Raw genomic sequence first — 26825 nt, 5'->3', positions numbered from 1 at the left:
GAGGGAAGGGATATAGGAGGAGTTTGAGAGAGGAAGTAAAATGATGTAATTACATTTTAATAAAAAATGAACCACCATGGCAAACCCCTCCCCTTCCATCCCTCTCCCCATTGAGTTTGCTTAAAAGAACTATTTTGATGTTGCAGATAGTGGTCATTATGTGATCACCTTCTGGTGCCTTATTTTTTACACAATTGGCACTGAGTTTCTGAAAGCTTAATGCTTATTGGCATGGCCAGGCGTTGGTGGCGCACACCTTTAATCCCAGAACTCAAGAGGCAGATGACGGCGGATCTCTGTGAGTTCGAGGCCAGCCTGGTCTACAGAGCGAGTTCCAGGACAGCCTCCAAAGCAATACAGAGAAACCCTGTCTCGAAAAAACAAAAAAAGTTTTTATTGGTATGTGCTATCATCTTCACACAGAACAAATCATTATTCTAGTGTTTGTAACCAGGATTTTTTTTTAATCTACCTGTCCTAGAAATTCCAAGCTCATTTTCTCTGAGTAGATGGACATTTTCTTTTTACCACTAGATGGCACTCTAAGACCAACTTCACCTCATATCAGCTGTCCCCATGTTACTGTTTCAGCACTAGAGGGTACACCAAGTCTGGGTTAATTCCAAATCAGCAGTTGGTGTATCATTCAACATGGGCTAGGAGTACCTAAGGTGGATAGTTCATGTCTGTTGGCCTATACCTCAGTCCAGGACAGGTCCAGTTACCTCATCCGTAGTCACTGGCCTATCTATGTTCAGGCCTCATCTTGCTGGGTAACAATCCCAGGCTTCTTCTTCTTTTTTTTTATGAGACAGGGTTTCTCTGTATTGTTTTGGAGGCTGTCGGTCCAGCCTGGCCTCGAACTCACAGAGATCCGCCTGCCTCTGCCTCCCGAGTGCTGGGATTAAAGGCATGCACCACCACCTCCCGGGAATCCCAGGCTTCTACATAGTGAGATGGTACCACCCTCATCTGTGGAGCTCCAAATGGTTATCCAAGCAATGACTGGCAGTTATGCATGCTAAAACAAGACGCTATTCTGCTACAATACATATTTCTACCTGGTGCACGTACAGGTCACATGAACATGTGTTCGGGCTTAGCCTGTTTGCTGTTGGGCCTCACTACAGAAGAGACACCGCTGAGCTCTAAAGGCACATTCCTGGGGTCCTTCTTCTGCCTTAGTTGACAGTAGACTACTCCCTATTCTACCACCTGCTCTCGAGGAGAGGGATGGTGGTAACAGTCCCTTGACTGTGTACAGAGAATCCAGAGGCCCGGGTCACATTTCCCAGTCGATGGTCTTGTATGCTGTTTCACCACAGAAGGCGTGGTGTTGGTTTTCATGTCAAAGGGATGAACTTAATCTCAGCTCCTCCTCCAAACAGGAGTCACCTCTCTCTAGAGTTGGAGAAAGGGTAACGGGGGAGGTCTTTGCTTTCTGCCCTCTTCACTGGGGCTTTTTGTATTATAGTGTAGAAGAGCAGATACTACATACTTTCTTAGTTCTTGGGATGACAGCTTGGTTCTCTCAGCCATTCACACGGGTTTTTCCATGGGAAGTCTGTTGCTGGAGCATTTTACCCTGCCGTCTTGTACCTGATTTAAGGTAATTTTACTCCTTTTCCAGTATAGGTCATGCATCTCTTACAGAAGGGGATATACTCTAAGAAAGGTGTTAGACAATTTCATTATTGTAAATAGGACAGAGAATACAAACCCAAGCTCTGCGGCAATCGAGAAATGCATTAACTATTAAGAATGAAGACACCGAAGGCATAATACGAAATGCTACTTTAAACATATTTTTGTAAGTGGGAGAACTTGCAAACTAATGATTCAAACTGTAACTTAGTAAATAATGGATCAGCACACAGGGCTTTACTAGAGAGTATGAACTGTAAGTAACTGCATGTACTATACTTTTTATAGTAGTCCAGATTTGTTTACACTTACTATCACCACAAATGTGAAAAATGTAGTGTGCTATGATAATGCCGATCACGTCATAAGACAGTTTTTCAGCTCTCCATTATTTTATCAAACTACTGTCATATGTGCCTTTTCATTGACTGAGACCTTGTTATTTGAGAGAGAGCTGTATGTTTGAGCTTCTCTATTGTATGTTGCTTTGATCCTGCTGGTACTCCTTAGTAATTTCCTGGAAATAAAATTATGTCACATGTGTACACCCATCTCTCTCTCTCTCTGTCCCTCTACCCCGTGTGTGTGTGTGTGTGTGTGTGTGTGTGTGTGTGTGTGTGTATTGCACATCGATGCATGTGGAGGACAGAGGTTGATGTCAGGATGGCCTCCCTTATTGCTCTCCGGCTTAGGGTTTCTCATAGTGCCTGGTAACCATTTCAGTTAGACTGTCTGGATAGTAAATGCCCTGGCATTTGCCTGTCTGTCCCTTAGAGCTGGGGTTACAGCTGTATGATGTCACACCAGGCTTTTTACATAGTTGCTGGGCATCCAAACTATGGTCCCGCTTTACCCACTGAGCAATCTCTCCTGTCCTACAATTTTCTTATTCCTTTTTTTATTTTTGAGACCAAGTTTGTCCTGGAACACACTCTGTAGACACGGCTCACAGAGATCCAGCTGCCTCTGCCTCCCAAGTGCTGGGATTAAGGGGTGTGCCACCACCGTCGGGCCCAATTTTGTTTCTTAGATGTCAGCTTTTCGTCTTTACCCATTTCCTCTGGTCTCTCCATTGGTTCACTTCTTTTCTACTTGCATTGTACAAGTTCATCAACAATCACTTTTATTTTTATTTGAGTGCTACCTCTCCTGACCTGACTTTTCCTTTTTGAGAAATATTGATTCAAGGTGTTTGGAATTAAGACCGTAGTTTTGGAAAGGTTTGTTCCTTGTTTTGCCCCATTTGCCAACTTTAACAGTTTTTCCAGGGGCTCCGAATGCAGCTCAGTGGAACAGTGCTTGACTGGAATGAAACAAGGCCTGGGTTCCACGGTCAGCAATGCATAAATGGCATGGGGTGAACACCAGGAATTTTAGCACTGGGAAGTCTAGAGCAAGAGAATGAAGTGCTCAAGGTCATCTTTGGCTACACAGTTAAAGTTTGAGAGTAGTGTGGTCCGCACCAGACATGGTTTCATTAAAGAAAATTACAAATGCCATGTGTGTCATGCTGGTTGGATCCTGTTAAGTCTAACAAAAATCCAAATGATGTTACCCTTCTGCGATAGTTTTACTTTTTTTGCTTGCAGACTATTTGATATAAAGTATTAGAAACAAGTTTTCCTAAGTGCCTCTCTTCTTTTTACAGTGCTGGTCACAAACGAGCCAGAAAGCAAATGCTGCAATCTACTTGTCCAATTCTCAAGTCATTTTATTGGCTTGCTGCTCAGAGCTGGGCCAGGCAGAACAGGGCTTGCCTGACACTGGCAGCCCATGTCCTCAGTATATCCGCATCTGCCTCCTGCCATTCCTGATCCCCTGAGGGCACCCTTCCCTATTTCCACCCCCCAAAATGTTTTTATTAGTTGTAACAGTGATTTGGGGAAGAAAATGTGAACCCATGATCTTTTTGCCATGGGTGGCCATCTGATTCATTGTCAAAAAGTGCATACGCTGCTTGTGCCTCTTTCCCAATTCCCTGAAATATTTATTTCCTACATCATCCACACTCAAATGATCAGACTTTTCTACTATTGGTGATTTAAAAGAAAATAGAGCTGGGGGATGGCATTTAGAAATGGCTATGTTAGGAAGGCTTTATTATTTCAGAGACAGGTTCTTGGTGTGCATAGGCTGCCTTTGAAATCTTGGTTCTGCCTCGGCTTCCAGAGCAATGGCATTAGAAGCATGATCTTCCATGTCCAGCTTTCTATAAGTACCGTTAGAATCTTAGAGACACACCTTAACCATCGCAGGCCTCCACACCAACATACCCAGCCACTTGCAGCTGTACTTTGGTTTTTTGAGGCAGGGTATCTCGCTCTGGAGACAAGGCTGTTTCCAAACGTAGGGTCCTCTCCTGAGTGCTGAGATCACAAGTCTCAGGCATCCAACCATCAGTTCTCTTCATAAAATATTTTCACTAATTCTTTGAGAATTGCAGGCTTTGGGTTTTTTGGTTTTGTTTTACAAACTACTGTTATTTCTTAATTGGAAAACTGCAAAAAGAGAATATAAATTCTGATAGTCATATAATTGAATCCTATATGGCAATTTGAAAAAACTAGAGTATCTAAGTATAGCCATGAGGATAAATTTCCTGATTAAAATGTTGATGGGAAAAATGAGTAGCATAAGCATATCATGGAGCTATCATTCATATAAATGCTAAAATATAGAAAACAATACACAATTGTGTTTGTTAATTATATATAGTTTTTAAAAAGGGAAAGGAAATCCATTCAGGTGGTTAAGAACCACATACAGGGTAAAATGAAGATTTGTCATGGAGCTTATAAAGCCTAAGCTTAGGTCCTTCACCTACTCGATATCTTCTAAACTCAGTCTTCTAAATTTCATTTTTTTAAATTAAATGTCTCTCCATCAAATTGTATTGGCTTCAGACCCAACCCTAGCTGAATAGTGGGTGGGGAGGGAGAGGAGAGACAGAAGAGATGGAGATGGGAGGAGGTGGGACCAGGAGGGAGAAGAGGACAAAGCCCACATTAGCAGTTCCTAGATTTTATACAGATACTCAAATTCGCTTGTGGTGGGGGATGGTCAAGCTGCTTTTCACTATTTCCATCATGTTCATTCCCCACTCTTTACCCTAATTCCTCCATCCTCCCACCCATTCCCCACCTCTTTCCCAACTTCATGCCACCCTTCCTACACACGCACGCACGCACACAGGCAAGTACCATTTGTACTGTCCATTTACATATGGGTGTAGTGCCATCCATGGAGGATAGTCAAATTACCAGAGGCTACATACTTAAAAGAAAGTCGACTTTCACTCCCCCTAGGAACCATCAATAACTCCTCTGCTAAGGGTAGGAACTTGTGGGTCCCTACTCTCTCCGTGCTGGAATGTTGAATGGCTTGGTCTTGTGCGGGCAAGCCCAGTTGCTTTGAGTTCATTAGGGTAGCAGTCCTGGCATGTTCAAAATACACTGATTGGAGCCAGGCGGTGGTGGCGCATGCCTTTAATCCCAGCACTCGGGAGGCAGAGGCAGGCAGATCTCTGTGAGTTGGAGACCAGCATGGTCTACAAGAGCTAGTTCCAGGACAGCCTCCAAAGCCACAAGAGAAACCGTCTCGAAAAAACAAAACAAACTAACAAACAAAAGACACTGATTGTCCCTGTCCAGACACCAGTTCTTATCAATGGAATAGAATTACCTGAAAACTGCCTAGAAACCAGGAAGAAATGCCAAAAGAACACGCTTATAGAAGGTAGTAAGTATCACTGTTTCCAAATCCCAAAGTTAGGTTTCATCACACCTCTTGCCGTATATGTTTGCCAAGTGTACTAACCAATGTTCAAACAGAAGGACAAGAGACACAACTAGTTTGAGAATCTGAAGCATGTAAAACAAATTTTGCTTACATGTTGGATATGTAGCTCAGCAGTGGAACACCTGTTTAGCATGTTCAAGGTTTGGGAGGATCTTAATCTCATGGTGATCACATTACTTCAGCCCCGTTAAGTGCAGGTATGATTCTCCCCATCCAGCTTACTAGATATACTATCTTTGAAATATTCATCACAAAACATACATGGACAATGCCACACAAACAAGGTAACCTAGTCAAGTTTTTTTTGGGGGGGGGAGTACAGTTGGGAAACAATGGGAATCCCCCAACACACACACACACACACACACACACACACACACACACACACAAATATCCCCCCCATCTATCTCACAAAATTCCATATGGAAATTAAGCCAGTCAGAATCTAATTTTCTTTATTGGTGATGGTGTGGTGTTGGGCATCAAAACTATGGCCTCACATGGTATGTGCATCCTACTATTGAGATACATCCCTAGGCCCTGGCCAGTAGTTAAAGACAAACCACAATATGGGTAATATAGTCCTCACAAATGTTACCTACAAGAATGAGCACCACAGAAGACCAACAGTGTAGTTAACAAATATTTGAAATAACTATTTCAGAATAAACCTGGGATATGGAAGTACTCATATACTCCCCTAGGGGTGCGTATCTCATTATTATAGCCCAAGTTGTCTTTAACTGAGAATTATCTGGCCTTAGTCTCTTTAGGGATGGTATACCATGTTCTACCTATACATAACCTGTAAGATGTTATATAGACTAACTAAATGGTTAAACTACCCTTATGAACCCATTCTCATTAATACATGGATTACTACTTTGTATATGTAACAAGATTTAAGAGCTATGTATTTCAAGTGTTCCATTTGTCTTTTTAATTTAGAAAAGCTTACTTAAAAAGTCTGATGCATATTAGAGGAATTCAACACACTATATTCAGTATTTAAGATGCCATGAGCACAATGTGCTTAGCTTAATGTATTTACAAATTAAGTGACAGACTGAGAATTCTTTTAAAATAATCCAAGGGTAATGACAAAGATGAAGAAAGACTGCCTATGTATAATTTTGGCTTGTGACCAATGAGTAAGTGGGGTATCATAGAACTGTTCTGTTTATGTAATTTTTATATACCCAACATGAAGAAATTCCTATTTAAAGATTATAATCCATTTATGGTGACTTCTCTACAGAAGGTGGAAAGGCTCAGTAGACTCCAGGCAAATATTAGGGCCTCTGATTCTTTTACCTTTGAAAAACTAGTCATGACACTTTGACAAAAGGAAATTACTCCTTGTTTTATAAATAATGTTGAATGAAATGAAGCACCTGGGTTTCTTAACATTTTCCATAATTTCTATAAAATCTGTTTATTCATGCTTTGGCCAAACTTTCAACAGTTAACATAACCTAACGATATTCATCTCAAGCCTAATGTCACTAGATGCCCTAAAATATGGGGAAGGTGCCACTTAGTTCTGCAGTGCAGAAACATGTTTAGAGTCAGAACTAGTTCACAGAAAAGATACAGAATGTAGAGCTTGTTTTTAGTTTATTAATTTATTTTGCAGGAATCTTTGACTTTCTGAAGACGGACTGCTTGGAGGTATGGTGCATGCATGGCCTTTTAATATGCCTTTGTACAATTTTTTTTCTCTCAAAGTAATGTCCTTCAGCGCATACACAGAAATCTAAGAGACATGATATGTACAAGGTTTAATTAACTTCTTGCTGCTTTTAATGAAGAACTTGATCAATTCTTTTACAGTAGGGAAAGAAACATGGGCGAAGGGGGTTGGTATAAATAACTCAGAACCATTCAGTCTTAAAGCAACTTTTCATGGCTTTAGAAACTAAAATTGACTCATTTCTGTTATCTCTGAATGCCCAAGCCATGCAAAATTCTACTTGAATTAAATATCTGGGGATGCAAATGATACAGACAAAAGTCTGGTGAATGTGAAACATCAGAATTAACTTTCACAAGGGGAAACACTGTTAATTCTTTCAAAAAAGACAGTAGTGGTGCAACACAGACAGTGCCCAATTCTGAGTTTTTAAAGGAACATTTCAATTGTCATTTCCTTTTCTTCACAGAAACACAGACACACACTGCAACATGGATTCATTCAAGGTCTAACAATGGTACAATATTAAAATAATTCAATCTGTAATCTTAAAAGCACATCTTCACATTCCAGGATACATCACCGATATTTCTAAAAGACAGTTCTATGCCTCATATTCTTTCTCTCAGACTGCCAGAAATACATAAACAATTAACTTTTTGAAAAGACTATATAAAATTGTGTTGCCACAGAGAGTCAGATATGAACCCTCAGATAATAGTGACAAACCAATGAAAAGATTTAAGGAAACATCGATTTCTTTTATAATTAGAAAGTACTAAAATTGAGACCAGCTCCTTAAAAATTAACCTGTGTATCACACTTCCCATTTCCTGGGAAATAAACAAATTAGCAACACTTTCCTTCACCATCATTAATCTGCTCTAAAACTACATATTTGTACAACACATTTCTTTTGTTTCTTTAATACCCCCTGCCTCTACTTCCTCCCAAACTAGATCAGTATCAGTTCAAAACATTTTTACAATGCTTAGAGGTTTCTGGCTATTCTATATTTTCACTTTCAACTTTAAGAACTCCAAAATTTAAGAGGGCAATATTCTTTTAATACAATGGCACGAATGCTTTCTCAAAACCCAGTTTACAAAAACAGTGAAATAATATAAAATGTAGAGTCAGGTCTGTATTACTAGATACATTAAACTAGTATTTTATGAAAGCAAGCCTCTTACATGTAACAAGAGCGTACCCACTGATCCAAAGGGCGTGGACACCTCAGCAGCCAGCTATCACCCAAGTTCTCCCTTACCACTATATGCCTTACCACCCACGTATGCATACCAATCTGACCAGGAGAACACTCTGGAAGAAAAAACACCTGGAAGGTTCTATGAATTCTTATTCGAACTGGTCATAGGTAAGGAGTATATGGAACACAGTTAAATGTGTCAAATTAATCAGTGTAAAGTTATTTTGTTCATTTTTCAGAACTGAATACAGCCTATGTGGGCATCTGAAACTTACTAAAATTTAACATGTACAAAATTTCCTTAAAGTCCTTCTGATGTCTCATACGTACCTTCCATACCAAGCAAATGTCTCGTTTTCTTTCTGTCAGGTGAAAGCAATGGTTGACTAGATATATCATCAAAGGACTGAAACCATGCATCTACTGTATGTTATCAGCTTAATGACCTTGGTGTGTTTTCATGCAATAGTTTTTATATCATCTACATGGTTTTAATACAGCATCAGACTTTTCACACATGCTACTTTCATTTTCAACTAACAAGTGCCACGCTAACTGTTGGTATTTCAGCATTTCACTATGAATACTTGTACATTTTTAGGTAGAATACCAAGTAGTCTATATGTTCCCCCTAACTTGTTTGGTGACAGCAAGTGGAGCTGTCCATCTTCAAGGGAGATAAGGAAGCATACAACGGCAGGGGCACCTTAAGGAACAGTAGGACTGCTAGACTGGGGATTGACGAGAGACCCAAGTTACAGGCCCTTTCCAAGTCCACGGTTCTGAGCCTGTCTGCTTTGCCACCATCATTGTTTTCACAGTTTTGCCACAGTTGTGTGGCAGGTATTTACTAGTAATTACAAAGTCATGCTCTTTGTGAGACAAATGGATGTATTTTGGGGCATTCATTCTCCACACATGAAGGCTATATGCAGTGTGTAAAGTTATGGTTCTGACAGAGAACTACAGTGAGTTATGCCTTTGGTTTCATTATGCTGTTGAACACAGCTTGTTTTTCCAGGTCTGCCAGAGATTAATGCTAAATTAGAGTAGAGTACATTGACAGTACAAAACGACTGTGTACACAGGAGGGGGCTGGCAGACCTGGAATTTCCTCAGGTAAAATTCTTCAGGATGGAGAAACCTACCAGCTTTATTGCTGTCTATGTTCACCAAAATGGGGAGAGATTCCAAAATTCAATTCTGAGCCAAAAAGGAAATTTAAGGCAGAGAACTTGCTTAATGTAGTATTAATTTTCCCATGATACATCATGGCAAGTGGCCTGACTTATTATCCTCTTGTGTACCCACACCTGCTTTCCGTCTCCTAAGTAGTGCTTTAGTATTCCCTGAACTGCCCGAATTCAGTGTGATGTCTGCTCAACTCAAAAAAATGTTCAAAGCAACTGTATACAGCATCCCTTTGATAGTAGTTTTCTTTTCAAACCTAGAGCACCTTATGTATGCTAGGCTAGTGCACGTTCACTGAGCTGTATCCCCAGCCCAATCATATTTTGAGAGTAGTCTTCTCTTACAACTCAAATAATGTAACTTTCTGATGTTGGCCAACTTCGACTTGTCTCTCCTCTCACTGGCTGGTTAACACATGTGCAAATAAAGAGCTCATGATTTTTTCAGCTAAATTAGACTATGGTACAAAGTATTTTTGTGCTGTAAACATCATGTATTCATCACAAACCAGAAGTAGGGGACCCTATACACTGCAAGTATTTCTTAAGAACCACAGCTGAGCTCAGGATTTCCAAATGGATTTTGGAATGGACTTGCATTTGGCATACATTCACTGTGCTACTGGCAAGGCATGGTTTTTTGAGAATGTCATTATATAAAACCATACTTCATTACTTTTAAAATCAATAACCTAAGAAAAGTATACAATAATTTACGTGGCATAAGTAGGTCTTAGTTACCAGTGTCGATGCAGCTTGATGAACCATTGTTCAAGCAAAAGAGATATTACTACCTCTGATTGTACTTCCTCACAAAGGGCATGATATGCCTAATTCCTGACTACTACAAATCACATTTTAAAGTATCCTGTTTGCGTATGAAGGTGTGTTTGAAATTACCCCTGAAAAAAAGCAGCAATTACAAATAAACTCACTATTTTGCAAAAAGAAAATAAAGCATATCCCGGGTGCTTTTTCCTGTTCATCTCTTCACAGGAATCAGCAGGAAGAGGCACAGGGAGCCTTGGTTTCCAGAGAGCTGTGACCAAGTAAGTCTGCTCTGGAATTCACAGTTTGTCTTCAAAAACTGTAACATGTCCTACCATAATTCAAAGTTCACCTTCAGAAAGTAAGAGCCACTCAGCAGTAACTTTAACAATTGGGATTCCACAGAAGCCCTTAACTTCTCTGTACATTCTTTCAGGAGTGAATCCTTTCCCAGTTTCAAGTATCCCCCCCTTCTACCTCTCACTCTGTAATGAGTTAAGAAAGGAAACAAAACAACAAAGACCTCCCCATTTTTTTTATGTTTTAGGCCCAGTGGCCACAGTATCAATCCGCCTCCTCCCCCTGTGCAATCAAGAAATGAAAAGGCTGGGCAGATGAACGCAATCCCGAGGTCTCCTTTCCTTCCAGTGAGTGCTCAAGTATCACCTCAACTTGGTGCCATTTCTCCGAACTCAAGTGTACCGAGGCATCTCACACTGCTCACAGCGATTCAGTGCAGGGTGGTTGAGAAAGGTACAGCTGTCACAATTCCACGGAGCCCCTTCATAATCCTCATCTCGGGGTTGTGTCCGCAGACTCTGTTTGCAGCCACTTATATGTTCTGAGAAAGGGGATTCAAGAGAAATGAAGCTAGATCAAGCTGTTTCCCAAGCATCACCCAAACTGGCCAAAACTGAAATGACAAACTACCACAAAAACAAAAGGGAAGAACTTTCTTCCTTATCCAGTGTGTATGCTAATTACTAACCATATTACTGGAAACCCCAACAGCATAGAAAGCTGGACACAACATGTTCCACTTTGTTCTAAACACACCGATTTTTGTGCTTTTAGATAAGGATGGGGAGCAGGCCACAATAGACAGCATTCCTAGTTTGTTGCTCACGAATTAAGCTGTGTTCCAGCTGAATGAAAACAAAAAGATAACTATTTGACAGCATACCCAGTGAACTCTGTCTTCTCTGTGACTTTCCTGTCTGTAAGTACTGCCCACAGAATAGTAAATGGCTGACAAAATGGATACCTTATTCCATGAGACATTTGCTTCCAGGAATACACATGTGTTTTATATTAATGTTTCATCAATGGCAGGTACAATTCCTAACAACGTTGTTCCCGGAATAGTGAAAAGGGAACAAGACTTTACAGCTATTTATAAAACTAAAATTCATTCTATGTACATGATTCTTTCGTTCTCAGAATTGTTCCTCTTGGCCAACAAAGGTTATTCATATATTACCTTCTGAAAAATGTCTATACCTGGCAATATCAAATGACAGCAACATTAGGTTGATCTCTGGGATTTGATAAAAACAAAACTTTGATTCCTGTTAAGCCTTAATTTTCTCTGGTCTTAGGCTCAAAAGGACCATGCTCCTAGAGTTCATCTGGCAACTCTGCCTTGTGGGACAATTCCCTATTGAGAAGGAGGGTCACAGAAGGCAAGGTCACGAGGCTCAGAGAACCTACCTAGAGAATGTTGGAAACCCTTCCTACTAAGAGGCAGTGAAATTAAATCTAAGGTAATATGTAGTATCTATTTAGAAAGGCAGGAAACGGAGACTTGGTGAGGCTTTGGCAGTTGTTTTGGGCTAAGTCTATTTTTCACTGAAAAACAACTAGGTAACTTCCGGTTTATTAAATTATCTATCTTGTGTGACTCCCTGAGGTCAAATAAACAGGGTTAAAGCCTGAACTATTTTCTATAAGGGGACTGCAAGTCTTCATCAGAAAGGTGACCTTTTGTAAGAATAAATCCACTGATCTGCTCAGCCTGTTCCTGTGACCTGTTTCTGTTGCCACCTTTAGTTGCCTTGCTAGGGATAAACTACTGCCATAAAAGTTTTATAATAGACAGGCTCTAAAATTCCCAATTTTACCCTTAGGACAGGGGACTTTTTAATCCCATGAATATCACAGAGTGAAAAAGGTTAACAAATCAAATTCTTAGCTGTTAATATTCTTTTTTATGTCATTCCCAAAAGTAGTCTTTGATTGTGAGCCTACCCTTTGACAGCTGAGCCATCTTGCCAGTCTTTGAAAATAGTTCTCCAAACTATGTAAACAACTAAAAGGCCCCAGTCTATCTTACCTGTTTAGTATCATGCTGACTTAATTTGAGATCATGAATCACTATGAGGTAACTGAGCAAAAATATTATTTTTGGTTCTATAAAACTATACAACTCATTTAAAAGAGAAGTATTCTAGAATGTTTAATTTGATTTACATGTATAATCATCTTTATGGCATATTTAAAAGCAGTTTGTAGACTACCTTATAGGAAATATTAAAAATATTTATGTACAAGTAAGAACTAAAAAGGACAACAGGGAGCATAATTAAACTAAAGAGGACAACAGGGAGCATAAAATCAAAGGATGTATATAAAATTATTTTGTACAACATACACTAAAAACTGAAAAAGAACTGGATAGGTTGTGAGTTATATAATAATCTATAATAAAAAGCATCACAAATACTTTAACCAATATTGCTTGTATAGTATTTATAATACAGAAGACAAAATGCTTAAAAGTATGCAATTAAAAATAGTAAAAGAAGCCAGGTGGTAGTGGTGGCACACATATTTAATCCCAGTACTCAGAAGGCAGAGGCAGAAGGATCTCTGTGAGTTAGAGGCCAGCCTGGTCTACAAACCTAGCTCTAGAACAAGCAGAGATGTTACACTGAGAAACCCTGTCTTGAAAAAAAATGGAAAAAGTAAATATGAAGTGTTTATATGGTAAATGAAAAAGTTACTTTTCTTAACATATCCTAATGGTAAAGGAAAAAAATATATAAGGTATTTTCATGCATCTTGTTTCTTCTTGCAATGCTACCTTTTCATTTGCAAAGTAAGGGTGATTTAGCATATACCATGTAGAATATGTAAGTATTCCAATACAAACACATATTAATATTTTTAGAGAACTGTTTTCAATAGGATGGCAGTATATAAAGCTGACAAAGCATCAGACATTTGTGTGAAAATCTTATCAAATCCAGAACTTTCAAGTCATTTGAAAATTATTTTGCCTTGCTTTCTATATATGATTACTAGAGAGCCGGCCTGTCCAATAAGATGTCCATATGTGGCTACTGAACATGTGGACTGTGGCCAGTCCAAATTGAGATGTACATATAAAACATGCATAAATTAAGAAAAAAGTATCTTTTAAAACCATTCTTAGCAAGCACCAGGGATCTACTATAACATTTAACATTATGCATTTGGACTATAATTTTTGAAGGTAAATCTAAAGGCATGTTCTAGTTATGATAACTGTTATAGGTTAACATATTCCACAGACACAGGTACAAACCATCTGTAGCTGCTCCATGGGATTCATGGACATCTGCCTGTACTTTGGAAGTCACACTAATTCTTCGGGCTTTTCTCTCAATGGTGCAGGGGTCCGAGGAGTCTGCGTAAGAAAAAGCAAAGGTACTGAGAGGGGATGAAATCATTCTTTTGCAAGAGGGAGGGAGGGAGTTCACAAGGATTGCTGTCTACCCACTGCGCTGAGGGAATGTGCCTTCATCACTTCACATTACCTTTCATTTGTGTCTGAGGGTTAGTGCTCAATGTTATGCTTCTTTACCAGATGTGCAGAACATTTGCCCCATGTAATAAGTCATGATGGAAAAATGTATTTAGAGTAAAAACTCAGTAACAGCAACTAAATGTACTTTAGCAATCCTTTGATTAAGCCACTCAGTTAAAAAAAAAGTACTGCCTGAACATAAACTATGCATAAAAGGCTGTATGCCTGGGTTATGTGGGAACCTGTCTATAAAGCCCCCCCAAAAAAAGGGGAGGAAGAAGGAGGAAGGAGGCAGAGGAGGAAGAGGAATAAGAAGGAGAAGACGAAGATGACAAATTCGATGGTAGTAGTACATTCTTATAATCTCAGTGTTTAGGAGACAAAGACTGGAATGCATAGAAAATACTTCACCTTGAAAAATGGAAGCAACTCAAAAATAGTACCATGTAGTAACAAACATGGGCTCCCAACTCATTTCAGGGATTTCAATTTCATGCTAGAATACTGCTCCTATATGTAAGCAACATTTGCATTAAAAATGACAACTAGCATACTACATATTATTTGCCTTTAAGAGCAAAAAAGACTTTGCATTTTCTAATCACTTCTGATGGCATATGTAATCCCTCAGTACAATCCACCTTTGGAAAGTACTGCTCCACAATTCTAAGAATGGTGGCTATGCTCTAAAAGCCCAAACTCTATTTATTAGCAGAGTAAGAGAAGCGTAAATGTTCCCTTAGGCTGCAAAGAAAAAGGTGAGCGCTGTCTCACATTTGGAAAGTTCGTTTACAATTATCACTTGCCTTCATCTCATCAACTCACACAAACATCTTGGAAAATATGCAGGTCACTATTTTAATGGATCATCTCTCTGTGGTACACAGATTACATCTGAATGAAGTCAGCTAGGTCACTGCTCAGGTCCTATGACACCCAGGTCATTCATTGTTCTTGCAATGCGGGTATAGGGAGATTCACTGAGTTAATTGAAGAGTTATGTCACTTAACTGCAGATGCCATTCCCAAAAGGTTCCTGTTGGCCCTTTTTCCCTAGCACCCTCATTACTCAGATAACCTTATACTCTACTTAGATATCCAGCTATATCTGATTATTAGCACTTTAGTGCTTTTTTTAAATCAAATCGTACTACAAGTCAATCTGTACTAATTTTAGAAGTACTTTTAGGAAAATTATGCTGGGTCTGATGGTGCACATCTGTAAGCCTAAAAGCTAGCATATAGTATACAATAAGGCCATTTTAAAAAGGGAAAAAGTGCTTAACAGAAAATAACTGATTTCATTTCAAAAACTGGAAAGTTTTTCATAAGTCTGTAATCAAAAGGTTAAAATCACTTGGCAAATAATATGATTTATACTCTCACCAACCATAGATCAACTTTTTAAAGTAGAAACTCATTCATAAGGACAGAGGATTTTACATGTAGAGTAAAAATTCCTTGGGATAGAAATATATCTTTGTAGGATCACATATGTATATATCTATATAATCAATGTACCAATTGTGGATTTGATAAATATTTAAGAAATTGCTTAAAATTAGACCCATTACAATAATAAAATTATCCAAACAGGGTTGGGAGGTTTCATTTGCACTAAATGAGCCATGGAGCAGGGCCCCTTATGTGCATTTGCAATATTTTCTTTTGTAGAAATGGGCATATAACGTCTCTAAGAGTAAGGTTTTGGAATCAGGCTCCGCTTTCTTCATTTCAAAAGATGAAATCTGCCAGGTGGTAGTGGCACATGCCTTTAACCCCAGTACTCAGGAGGCAGAGGCAGGTGGTTCTTAGTTTATCTAAAGCCCTGACCTCATCCCTAGCACCAAGACAATAAATAGTTCATTGTCCTTGCACAGGGAAAGGTATGACTTTGGATCTAGCTTCTTGGAGTTGATGCTATTGAAGAAATTTCAAGGTTTTAAATGTGTTGGACTGCTTGGAATTGGTCATTTCTTCTATGACAGCCACTTAATCACTTAACTGTAATTCATTTGCTAGGCTATCTATGAAAGAGATAACGCTTTAGAGGGTACTGAGGTAAAATCAAGTTTAAAGATGCATATTTTATGAACCTAAAAGGCTAAAGTGATCAATGATCTATAACCCAAATGCTTTCAACTTGAAACTACATATGTTGCCACAGTGACAAATTCAGTATTTGGCTGTCATCCACTAATATTCATTTTGATCCATTTTTAGAAATCACTATACTATTTCAAATGTAGATCAGATAAAACATCCACAGTGGTCGTAAAGCTGTAGTTCATAAATGAACTAGAATTTATGTACTCTCTACTATTCAATATGTCTTCATAATCAAACTGTCTTGAACTGCTCAATGTAAAAGGATTAAAATATGAATTTTAAATATTAGTTATGTATTGAGACTTATAAACCAATACGGCCTGAGCCGGGCGTTGGTGGCACACGCCTTTAATCCCAGAACTCGGGAGGCAGAGGCAGGCGGATCCCTGTGAGTTCAAGGCCAGCCTGGTCTACAGACCGAGTTCCTGGACAACCTCCAAAACAATAGAGAAACCCTGTCTCAAAAACCAAAAAAAACCAAACAAACAAACAAAAAACCATACACACACAAAAAACAATATGGCCTGTAAGAATAGGGTAGAAAAATCAGTGATCAAGCTACATTAAGTCACCTACTGCAAGATATTGAAAACAATTTAGGGCTTATTTTGATCTTGACGAGAAAATACTCATGTCCTACCAGTTAGGCTTACCTTCTGTTTATCACGCAGAATTCTTATGTCAACACCGTGCTCTAACCAACTGTGCTAACTGACCAACGGTGCAAAAAGAATTATTATGTACAAAGTCTACTGAAAAATTTTCAAGATCCTCACTGTTCTAGAAGAATTGTCTTCCAGGAGTATTTTTTCTCTTATGATAAAGAAATCACCATCATGTCTTACAACAATTCTAACATTAGTTTTTCTGTTTTGTAAAAAAAAATAATGTTTGGGAACTATTTCATTATTGCAACATTACTATGGATAACATTTTTATGAGAAACACATTGTAATGAATAGTTTTCATAGAAATGTCTTCAGAAACTTATTTAACTTCCACAGTGTTCATGCTATGACCCACAGTGTTCATGCTATGACCCACAGTGTTCATGCTATGACCCTCCTCACCTTTTTTAGATGGCTTCGGTGGAACAACTGGGCCAGGTTCTATGTTGTCATAAAAATTATTCATGGCTTTTGGATCAAAGTTTCCTATAAAGAAAAGAAGAAAACCACAGGTATTTAAGTATTGTTCTTTGTTATTTGATCTTTTAAAAAATTTATCAATGAAATATGTGGGAAGAGAAAATGTTTTCCAGTGTTTCAAATGTCATTACACTATCCTCTCCTCTTTTCTCTATGGTTGTGAGAAAATACCAAGCAGCCAGTAAGCCAGTGTGTCTACAATGTATCACCTAAAGGAATCTTTTTATAAGGCGAGTACCCTTCAGCAGAATTCAGTACATGGGACATTTGAAGAGGGTAAAGCAAGAAGAAAACAACAAAGAATGGTGGACGTGTTTGTCTAATAAAAACACAACATAAAGAAGATTTTCATAATTTATCATAAAGCCATCTAAGGAAGAAGCCAAATGCATATGCTACATAACTCTGGGCTTATTAATGATGATAATGTGCAAATTTTAGAATAAACAAGCCCTCAAAATTGTTGACACCAAATTTTCTCTGGATATGTTCACTCACTGGCTTCATATCAGTGACATACCCTACAGTGCCTCCTTCAAGGTCAGACTGCATTAGGTGTCAGTTCTGGTTCTCACCTTCACTCCTGTACCCAAATCCACCTGAGTTTGGATACAGAGGAGTTGTCCTATATGGAGTCTCCCTGTTTTGAAGTGTTGATTTTTTTTCCCAGTGAAAATTTTCCTTACTACAAATCAAATATTAAGCAACCAAGTCATGCAATGATTTATTTGCATCTACTTAAAAATGCACCTCCCCACTGCCAAAAACAATTTAGAATAAAGTATACCATATTTGGACCCCTGAGACGTTTCTAAAACTCAAGTAAGGGAAAGACCCCATTTGGTCAATACATACCCAAACCACAGCTTCTTCCTTAAAAAAAAAAAAACCTTAATATGTCCTACTAACCAAAGTTTCACCCAGTTGAATAGGCTATTTTAAAGAGAATTTTCAGAAATTCCTATAGCTCATAAAAGCCATAATGCTGCTTTGATACATTAACTGCTGCACATACATTTCTTCAATCGCTTAAGTTACAGATGATGTTCTAACATGCAGTTCACACAGCTTACTATAAGCATCCTAATGAAATGGTATTGATTTGTTTTGCTCCAAAGAGCACATCAGTTAAACTAAGAAGCTGATGTAATCACGTAATAGCAATTGCTGGTATAGTCTGCATATTGTGCCTAGTCATTCTTTTACTGCTTAAAGTTAGTAGACTACATAGACTAATGAGGCTTTGAAAAATGAAAGCCTGGCTGGATAGCTCAACTTTCATGTTCAGATTGCTCTATATCTTTAGTTCAATTTTTTGACTCTGTATTATACACTACTCTTAAAGTACTGTAGAAGCTCTCTTAGCTGCCATAACATTAACATTGGGGAGAAGACTGATTCAAACAAAGGGTTATTAAGAAAAACTACACATCACCTTTAATATAACATGAATATAGCAGGGTTTTCTTTTAATGTTCTTATGGAAGTGCTGAGGATTAAAATCCCCAGGGATTGTATATGCTATGCAAATATTCTATCACCGCACCAATACAGGAGTATATTAATGCGGAACAAGGACTACTTCATATTGTCTTACATAAACCACGTTCATGATAACCTAAAGCCAAGTGTCCACAAACTTTTTGTCAAAAACCAGATAGCATCTTAGATTTTGTAGACTTGCAATACAATCTGTTACAAGTATTCAACTCTGTCCTTGAAACACAAAAGAAGTCACAGACACTAGCTAAACCAACGGGCATGTCTGCTACACTAAAATTTTTGTTTATAAAAACAGGCAGTTGGGGCCTAATTGGCTGAACCTTGATTTATAATTTTGTGTTTTGGTTTCTTCAGAATGCAGCACACTAAGGACACTTCCTTAAAATTCCTCCCTTTTCCACTCAAATCTAATTCATGGTTCCTATAATTGCATGTTTGACTCTATATAAAAGCCAAAGACAAATTATAAAAGAGAAGCATTCTCATGAATTCCTGTTAGTTATGAAACACTGATTTTAACTGGAGGAGCATAGCTAACTAGAATAAGCAGTACATGTAATCAATGGGAAAGGCAGTATGGCAGTATATGGGAAAGACAGCCCTTCTCTAATCTGATGAGCTGACTAATTGAAAAGTAAGAGAGCTTCTACTGTAACACAACTGCTCATAAAACCAAGAAATCAGATATTCTACTCTGGGTCCTTTTTATTGTCACAGTATTTTGGAAGACTATCACATAATGTAAATTGTATCTTAGAAATAATAGCCATCAATTTATGAAATGCTCATGTTAAGTGACTGAAAGGATAAATGCAACATAACATTATAAAACAATGAGAATAAATGATGAAGCTGCTAAAGTAACATTATTTTTTGACCCTGATCCATGGCGTGTGGGGATCTCCTTAAAGTCATTATTATAGTGGATAAAACCTGTCCCTAAATCTATGAAACCAAAATTATTGCCATTTAAGCAGTTTTAAATACCATACTATGACTTATGGTTTACCAAATAATCAAGTCTATACCTCTAGATTGAAGGAGGTCAACTTCTTTCAGTGTACAGTCAACATTTATCTGGAGTTGTCTGTTCATGCTTCTCAATCTTGTCATTTCCTCAGGCTAGTAAGAAAGCACCCAAAATAGCAATTGTGGGAAAGTCATTATCAAGCCCAACATTTAAGAACTGTGTTTCACGTTAATTAATCTGATTGGGTATTAGATCATGTCTATGTATGAATTTAAGTAAAATGTATACTGAGGACATAAACATGACCACATAGTAACAAAAACTGGGCATAGTGGCCAGGTACAAACTGAACTATGTTCTATCATACAAGCTACAATCACTGTCATAATAGAGAACAGCAAATACTTTATGCTTTGTATTAAGGGAAAGTGCAACAAACAACCTTTTAAATTAGCAATGTTCATGATTTTAGTCTTGTCTAACTTGATAAAAATCAGTGCTTACTTAGCTTTAGGTACTTGGTTTACCATAATTCTCCCATTCTTTCTGCTAAAAGGAGCTTTGAGGTAGGTAGTGTTACATTACATGGAATTACTAATGATAAAACAGTGGAGAGAGGTTAAGTTTCCCAAAAGCATAAAGCCAGTAACTGGTAGAGCCAGGATTATACAAACCACACACACATTATACATATATACATGTGTGTGTATATATATGCAGAAATACTTCTTTTTCTTCTAGATCAACATAAAAACTTTTTAGCACAGAGACATCACCGGTACTAGTGGACTTCTCTTCTACTTTAGCCTGTCTAGCCCATTCTACCCCGTAGGGTCTTTCAGTGACTGAAACATCAACTTTTTGCCTTCTATTCCCATACCATTCTTAATTTCTTTACAATTTCTGTGCTTGGATTCCAGTGGTATGGATACTGAAGATTTTTCAACACAGCCCGGGTATTAGCTCAATTACTAGGGTAATTTCAATTGCATAAAGTAGAATGCTAAATTATCTACTAACCTAGAGACAGAGAAAGAGGGAGAGGGAGAGAGACAGAGACAGACAGAGAGAAATAAATTTATTGTTAAAAATGTGCATTTTGCCAAAGACTACCAGGTTAACAGTGCACTAAAAAGGCAGAAAGGATGTTGTGTGCTGTTGGGAGATTGCAGCAGAGGCTACTAGCAGGGACCAACAGTTCAATGCAGTGATGTAAACAGGCTGCAGAGCAATTTCTGGATACTGTTTGTACATGACCTACTTTTATATAAGAACATTTTGATGACTGCTAATTTTACATGCTTTATGCCCACTTAACTCTTGACCTTAGGACTGCCATTTAGTCTCAAATATTTTGAAGAATAAATATCAAACTGCATTCTGTCTTTAAAAAAGCTCTCATCCCTCAGAATGCTAGGGATTCAACAACAAAAATCACCTGGAAACAGTATGAATTGCTCTTCTTTCTTCATTCCAACAGGCAAAGTGTGTGATATTAATGTGTAAAATGTTTATGCGAAGCAATAATAAAATAATGTGAAACATACACTTGAGCATTAACATGCATGATTTCATCCTAAGAACACGTAAGTGAACCCCTAGTTTGTGAATTCAGTGCCTTTGGGATTATCCTTCCTATGTTTTGCAATAGAAAGAAAGGAGTTTTAGCCATAGTGGCCCTGAATAGTGATGCTGTAAACTAAGCACAGAAATATTAATAACACGTGATAGCCAAGATTCGCTTTTAGCCAAAACCATTCTCACCAATTCTAAGACAGAAGAACAAGTTGAATTCATTCAACTTAGGGTTTAACTGTTCTTCTAATAGCTTCTGATTAAATCGGGGGAGATGAGTAGCTGTTTCTGAGAAGTGTCATTTATGCAAAGTACACTGTTTCCATGTAAGATTTAGATTCACCATAACTTATAATTTAGACTTAATATGTAGGTCAAGAGAATATCTGTAGCTGACATTTCCAAATAAAAAAATTCTATGCTTTTTTTGAAAAGGTAGTAGACTCTCTTAAGTCAACTGGTTTGGAACTTTAAAAACTCGTCTCAGAGACACAAATACTGAAGAACGCTGGTTGGTTTGCATTCCTTGGTCCTAATTATGTAACAGTGGAGTAGCCTCAAAATTCAATTAGAATAGGATCAATCTGGATAAATGACTCGGGGGAGGGGACAACGGGCTGCTCTCTCCATATTAAAAATCTTATTTATCTCTCAAGGTAAAATTTAAAACTCTGCCTCCTCTATTAATATTATTCACAAACAGCTAACATTTCTTTCTCACATGCATATCTTTGAGAGACGGCATATTATGAACTATCTATTAAAATGTGATAAACAGCAAGCTAAAGAAAAAGGATATCATCAGTACACTTGCTAACATTGGAAAACATTACTTCACTGCTACTCAAAATTTCTGCAACTATGCATATACGTGGTCAGAAATGCATAGTGGGGCCTCATCAATCAAGCATTTCTGTCCTAGTTTTAATGCACAACTTGGTAGGAAATACTTTGGAAGCATGAAAGTTACAATGTGTGCTGTTGAAATACAATGTATTGAATGCTACATTTGATTTATTCAACTATTTTGCCTATCTAATTTTTAAGTTTTAAATTATAAACCATAAACTACAGCCCAGGCAGAGGGGTCTACCAATTTTCCCCTCCTAAAAATGACCCATCAATTTAAAAAAATCCAAAATAAAATGTGGGTGTTTTTATTTGAAGAAGTAATTTAATGTGATGCCTAACAGTTTTAACAGTTTTTTTGCTTCCAATTAAAAACAGGTTTTATTGAACTGGAGCTATACTGTACTAGGTGTTTCAAAGCAAAGCTGTGACAAAAAAATAACTACCCATGCCTAAATGATTACAAGTTGCCCAACTACCCTTTGATAGCCTCTCTTGCCAAATGAGTCAATTAAGATTTCGAATAAACGAAATCAGAGAGATACTTAATTTATGTTAACATCACTCAGTTAGCTTTGTAATTCTCTAGTGCTTTACGTACAGCTCTCCCTTCAACCCTGCCTAAACTGAGGAATGTAGTTAATAGTAGAAGTCATTAGGTTATTGAGTATGCCTCTTTCTCAAGAATCTTCCTCAAAAGGCTTCTACTGGCTCCCTCTTAACAGCAGAACAAAGTTCAAGCACCTCGACCCAGTGTTCAAGGCCTCCACTCCACTTTACCTTCATACACATTAACTTCTGTAAACCCATTAGGAATTTCAGGCCTAAGCAAGGAAACCTGACTTACTGTGTCTTGAAAGTGAGACTGTCTTGACTTCAAACCTTAAGTACTTTATATTCTTTTCCCTTCAAGAATAGCTTCCCCTTTCCACTCTGTCTATATAATGCTGAGAAAACTCTTCAAGACAACAGCTGCAGCCATCTTGAGGACAAGAAGCCTCACATGTATGTTCAAGGGACAGATTACCCCAGGTTCAGAGATGGGAAGAAAATGAATACCCTTGAAGACAGAAAGGATTCACACACATGAAGCTTTGGAAGATCATTCCAGGATGATGTAAGAAAGTAGAGATGTACACTTGATTATATTCATAAAGCAGTTAATGTGCAATTGCCTTCCTTATGAGCAAATGCAGCAATTACCACTGAAGTCTACTTCGTTTCACTCAAAGATTAATTACTAAGCACCTAACACAGAACCATATTCATAAACATATACAGAATACATGAACACTGAATGGTAAAAAAAATCAATTGAATCACAAAATAGGTAACACGACAAAGGAGATATATGTCATAGTTTTCAAAGTTATGTGATATCATTGGAACTCAAATACATTAAGCAGTAAGCTAAAGATATTAAAAGCTCTTTACCAATTTCCTTAAGATCATGGTCCACAGTGAACATCTCAGTTTCTACAGTTACACACAATGAAATTACCAAGCCTTAAAATAATTTACCACCCATACTTTTTCAAAATTTCAAAATTAGTATTTAACTTGCTTAAACTCACTTGAAACACTGAGATAAATATATCACCTATGTTTGAAAGAGTAATTTGTGAAGCCTTTTGTTATCATATACTCTTGCAATAAATTCTATAATTGTAACTGTCAGTCTTTGAAGATAATTGCAACCAAGTGCAAGTGTGAAAAGGCATTTGATTATTCTGAAAAGAACTGTTGGGGGCAAATCTCTTGCATTCACTCACATTGTTGTTGTTCTTTTTTATTTCTTTTCTTTAAATTCTGTCAGGAATAGAACTTTAAAGAAAAACAAAAAGCTTGGACAGAGAATGTCCCTCTCTTCATATCACTACCTATTTTAACAGATCACTTACCGTGGGGATTGCAGTGGTACAACTGACCCTTCTGAGTCGTCTCTGCATCAGGTCATGCTCCATACTGTTGACTTCAGCCTTCAACCGCTCTAGCTCCTCATTTTCAAGTTTCAATTGCTTTGCTAACCTCTCCATCCTTGCTCGCTGATGTAACAGCAAGGCTATATAGCATTACAGATAAAGTCATTGCAGAAAATAACACCAAACAAGTAACAGGAGAATTTCTAAATACACTGTTAATGGACAGAAGACTCATCTGACCTGGGCATCAGCATTTACTCTTAAGATCTTAGTAAGACTGTATTATATCGACTTCTGTTTTAATTTGGCTCTAAGCTACCATCAAAATCTGGTATCATCTGTTCATGCCTCTTGTTCTGTCATATTTTATTTTCCTGAGAGCCGCTTATTCTATAATTGTGTGTTAAAATGCTTAAGGACCAGTGAAATGGCTAAGCAGGTAAACACACTTTCACGCAGGCCTGAGTTTCATCTCCAGATGAATCTGGATTCTACAAGGTGGCAGAAGAGAACTGACTGCTAAGAATGTCTTCTGACCTCCACAGCAGGCCCACATTTGTGCATACACACATACATGCACGCACACACGCACACATGCACACAGAAATACAAGGCTTAACATCAGGCATTCTGAATTACAATTATAGTGAATCCCCTTCTCAAATATTGAAAGAATGCTAAATTCTCATATATTTTGATACAATCTGAAAGACTTTTTAAATTTCAATTTCTCAGACAATACAAATTTTCTTCATTAATTCCACTTCTAACAATATCACTTATAATTATCATTATGCCCCTCCAATCCTGTTTAGAAGGCTCAAATTCTTTGATTTGACAAGTCATAGTCCATGCTGTATCTTTCTCACAATATTCCTTGTATTTCTCTATATTTTCCCAATGAATAATATCCCCCAATAAAGTCTTATTACGTTACAAGGTTACAATGACCCTTTGCAGTTTCATATTTTAAATCAGCCAATAGATGTCTCTGAAACAGTAATCTTCCTCTAGGTAATACTACTACTAAACATTTAATATACCCTAAGTATTTAATTGAAAGTAAATAGCCAATAGTCTTTTATTTTCAATCGATTACCACATACTGACTAGACATTAAATTTCATCATTTGAAAGTTTACCTTGTGTATATGCATAGTCATCTGATCCGGAACTGGAACTCCGCTGATACTTGTGGTTTCCTTTTTCTCCCCCGGAGCCTGGTATCACTGATATGGGCTGAATAGGTTCTGGTGCTGCAGAGCGTTCTTCTTGGTCCACTAAATTTAAAAGGTTTTCAGTCGTTGCTCGGCCTACAGTAATTTTAAAAACTGTAGTTGGGTTTGGTATCACTCGAGGAGATGGTGATGGAGCACATGAAGGTCCAGTTGGCTGTGTATATGTAATATACACAGGGTTAACACTAAATGGAGGTTTTGGTTGACTAGATATCCCTCTTGAAGGAGAACTTGAAGGTGGCGTGGTGGCTGTATACAGAGAGTGCTGGTTCCTTGGAGATGGTTGATTACTAATGGGTGAAGGACTCCTAGTTATTGCTGTCCCAGGTCTTTGAGAAGGTTCAACTGTAATCTCTATCTTCTTCATGGAACCTTTGGGTAAGCTAGATGCTGCGTAAGGGAGATAGGCTACCGAATGACTCCCCTGTTTCTGATAAGTAGGAGGTCCTTGTTGATATAGGTGGGGTGGAGTAGTTGAAGGACTAGGTGGCATAAACACATGAGAGCTCGGGTGGCCCAGCTGGGAAGGCTGTACTTGATGTTGTGGAGAGCTAAAGGGTGAAGGGCATTGAGAAGGGGGTGGTGAATGGTAAGCTGACTGAGGAATCTGCTGTTGCTTGGGAGAATACTGAGAGGGCTGATAGTTCTGCTGATGTGGATACACAGGTAAAGGACGCTGGCTGTAATGAGGCACTGGGCCTTGTGTTGAGGACTGCCATGGAGCATTCTGAGGAGTCTGTCTTCCTGATGAACTCTGAGATGTCTGTCTAATATAAATAGAACCAGGAGATCCGTAGAGATTGCTTGGAATTTGTGGAAGAATCTGTAAAGCTCTTGGTACAGTCTGTCCAGAAGGGAGGTTTTGGGACACTGTAACAGTAATTGGATTTGTACTATACCGAGGTATGTGCATGTAGGACGGAGGTGGCGGTGGGGAAGGTCCTTGCATAGCAGATGGATTCATTCCTGTTTGCATGGAAGATGGCTGCTGTGGTGGCTGTGAAGGAGGAGTAGCTGCACTTCTGTTCTGTTCATTCATAAAAAATGGATTATAGTTGGGAGTAGCAGCCACAACAGCTGGAGCTGAGTGTGGTTCCTGAACTAAACATATCAGCTGTTTGCCTGCTGTATGCTGAGGATCAATATGTCCATCACTTGAGCTATGTACCAGTGTTCGACCACCATTAAGGTGGGCTCCATCTCCTGGATGGTAGCTACTAGGAGAATGGATACCCAAGTTAATATGCAAAAGGCGATTTCTATTCATCCTATTGTCTTCTGGACTATGGTATTCCATATACAAGTATTTGCTGCTCTCCTGGGAAAGGGCTCGGCAACAGGCTTCTAGATTGTTGTTATTCTATGGGAGAAAATGGTACAAACGACATTGGCAAAATTAGCAAAGCTTAAGAGTGGAAGTC

At 38.2% G+C, this 26825-nt stretch overlaps 1 protein-coding gene across 10 annotated transcripts in view; it reads right to left on the bottom strand.

Annotated features, from left to right (window-relative positions):
• Positions 1 to 7042: 7042 nt before the first annotated feature.
• Positions 7043 to 26825, bottom strand: part of Tab3 (TGF-beta activated kinase 1 (MAP3K7) binding protein 3) — a 53734-nt gene continuing 33951 nt past the window's right edge. For all 10 annotated transcript variants that reach the window (XM_040744187.1, XM_040744188.1, XM_040744186.1 and 7 more), the window contains 6 exons: positions 25309 to 26764; positions 24146 to 24306; positions 19879 to 19972; positions 17270 to 17353; positions 13869 to 13970; positions 7043 to 11144 (listed from right to left, as the gene is read on the bottom strand). In XM_040744187.1, the coding sequence (XP_040600121.1) occupies positions 10996 to 11144; positions 13869 to 13970; positions 17270 to 17353; positions 19879 to 19972; positions 24146 to 24306; positions 25309 to 26764 (2046 nt within the window). In that variant the 3' untranslated portion in view covers positions 7043 to 10995. The remainder of the gene's footprint in view (positions 11145 to 13868; positions 13971 to 17269; positions 17354 to 19878; positions 19973 to 24145; positions 24307 to 25308; positions 26765 to 26825) is intronic.

This window comes from Mesocricetus auratus, unplaced genomic scaffold (genome assembly GCF_017639785.1).
Source record: "Mesocricetus auratus isolate SY011 unplaced genomic scaffold, BCM_Maur_2.0 Super-Scaffold_100003, whole genome shotgun sequence".
NCBI lineage: Eukaryota > Metazoa > Chordata > Mammalia > Rodentia > Cricetidae > Mesocricetus > Mesocricetus auratus.
Note: the sequence above shows the minus strand (reverse complement) of the source record. Positions and strands in the feature narration are given on the sequence as shown.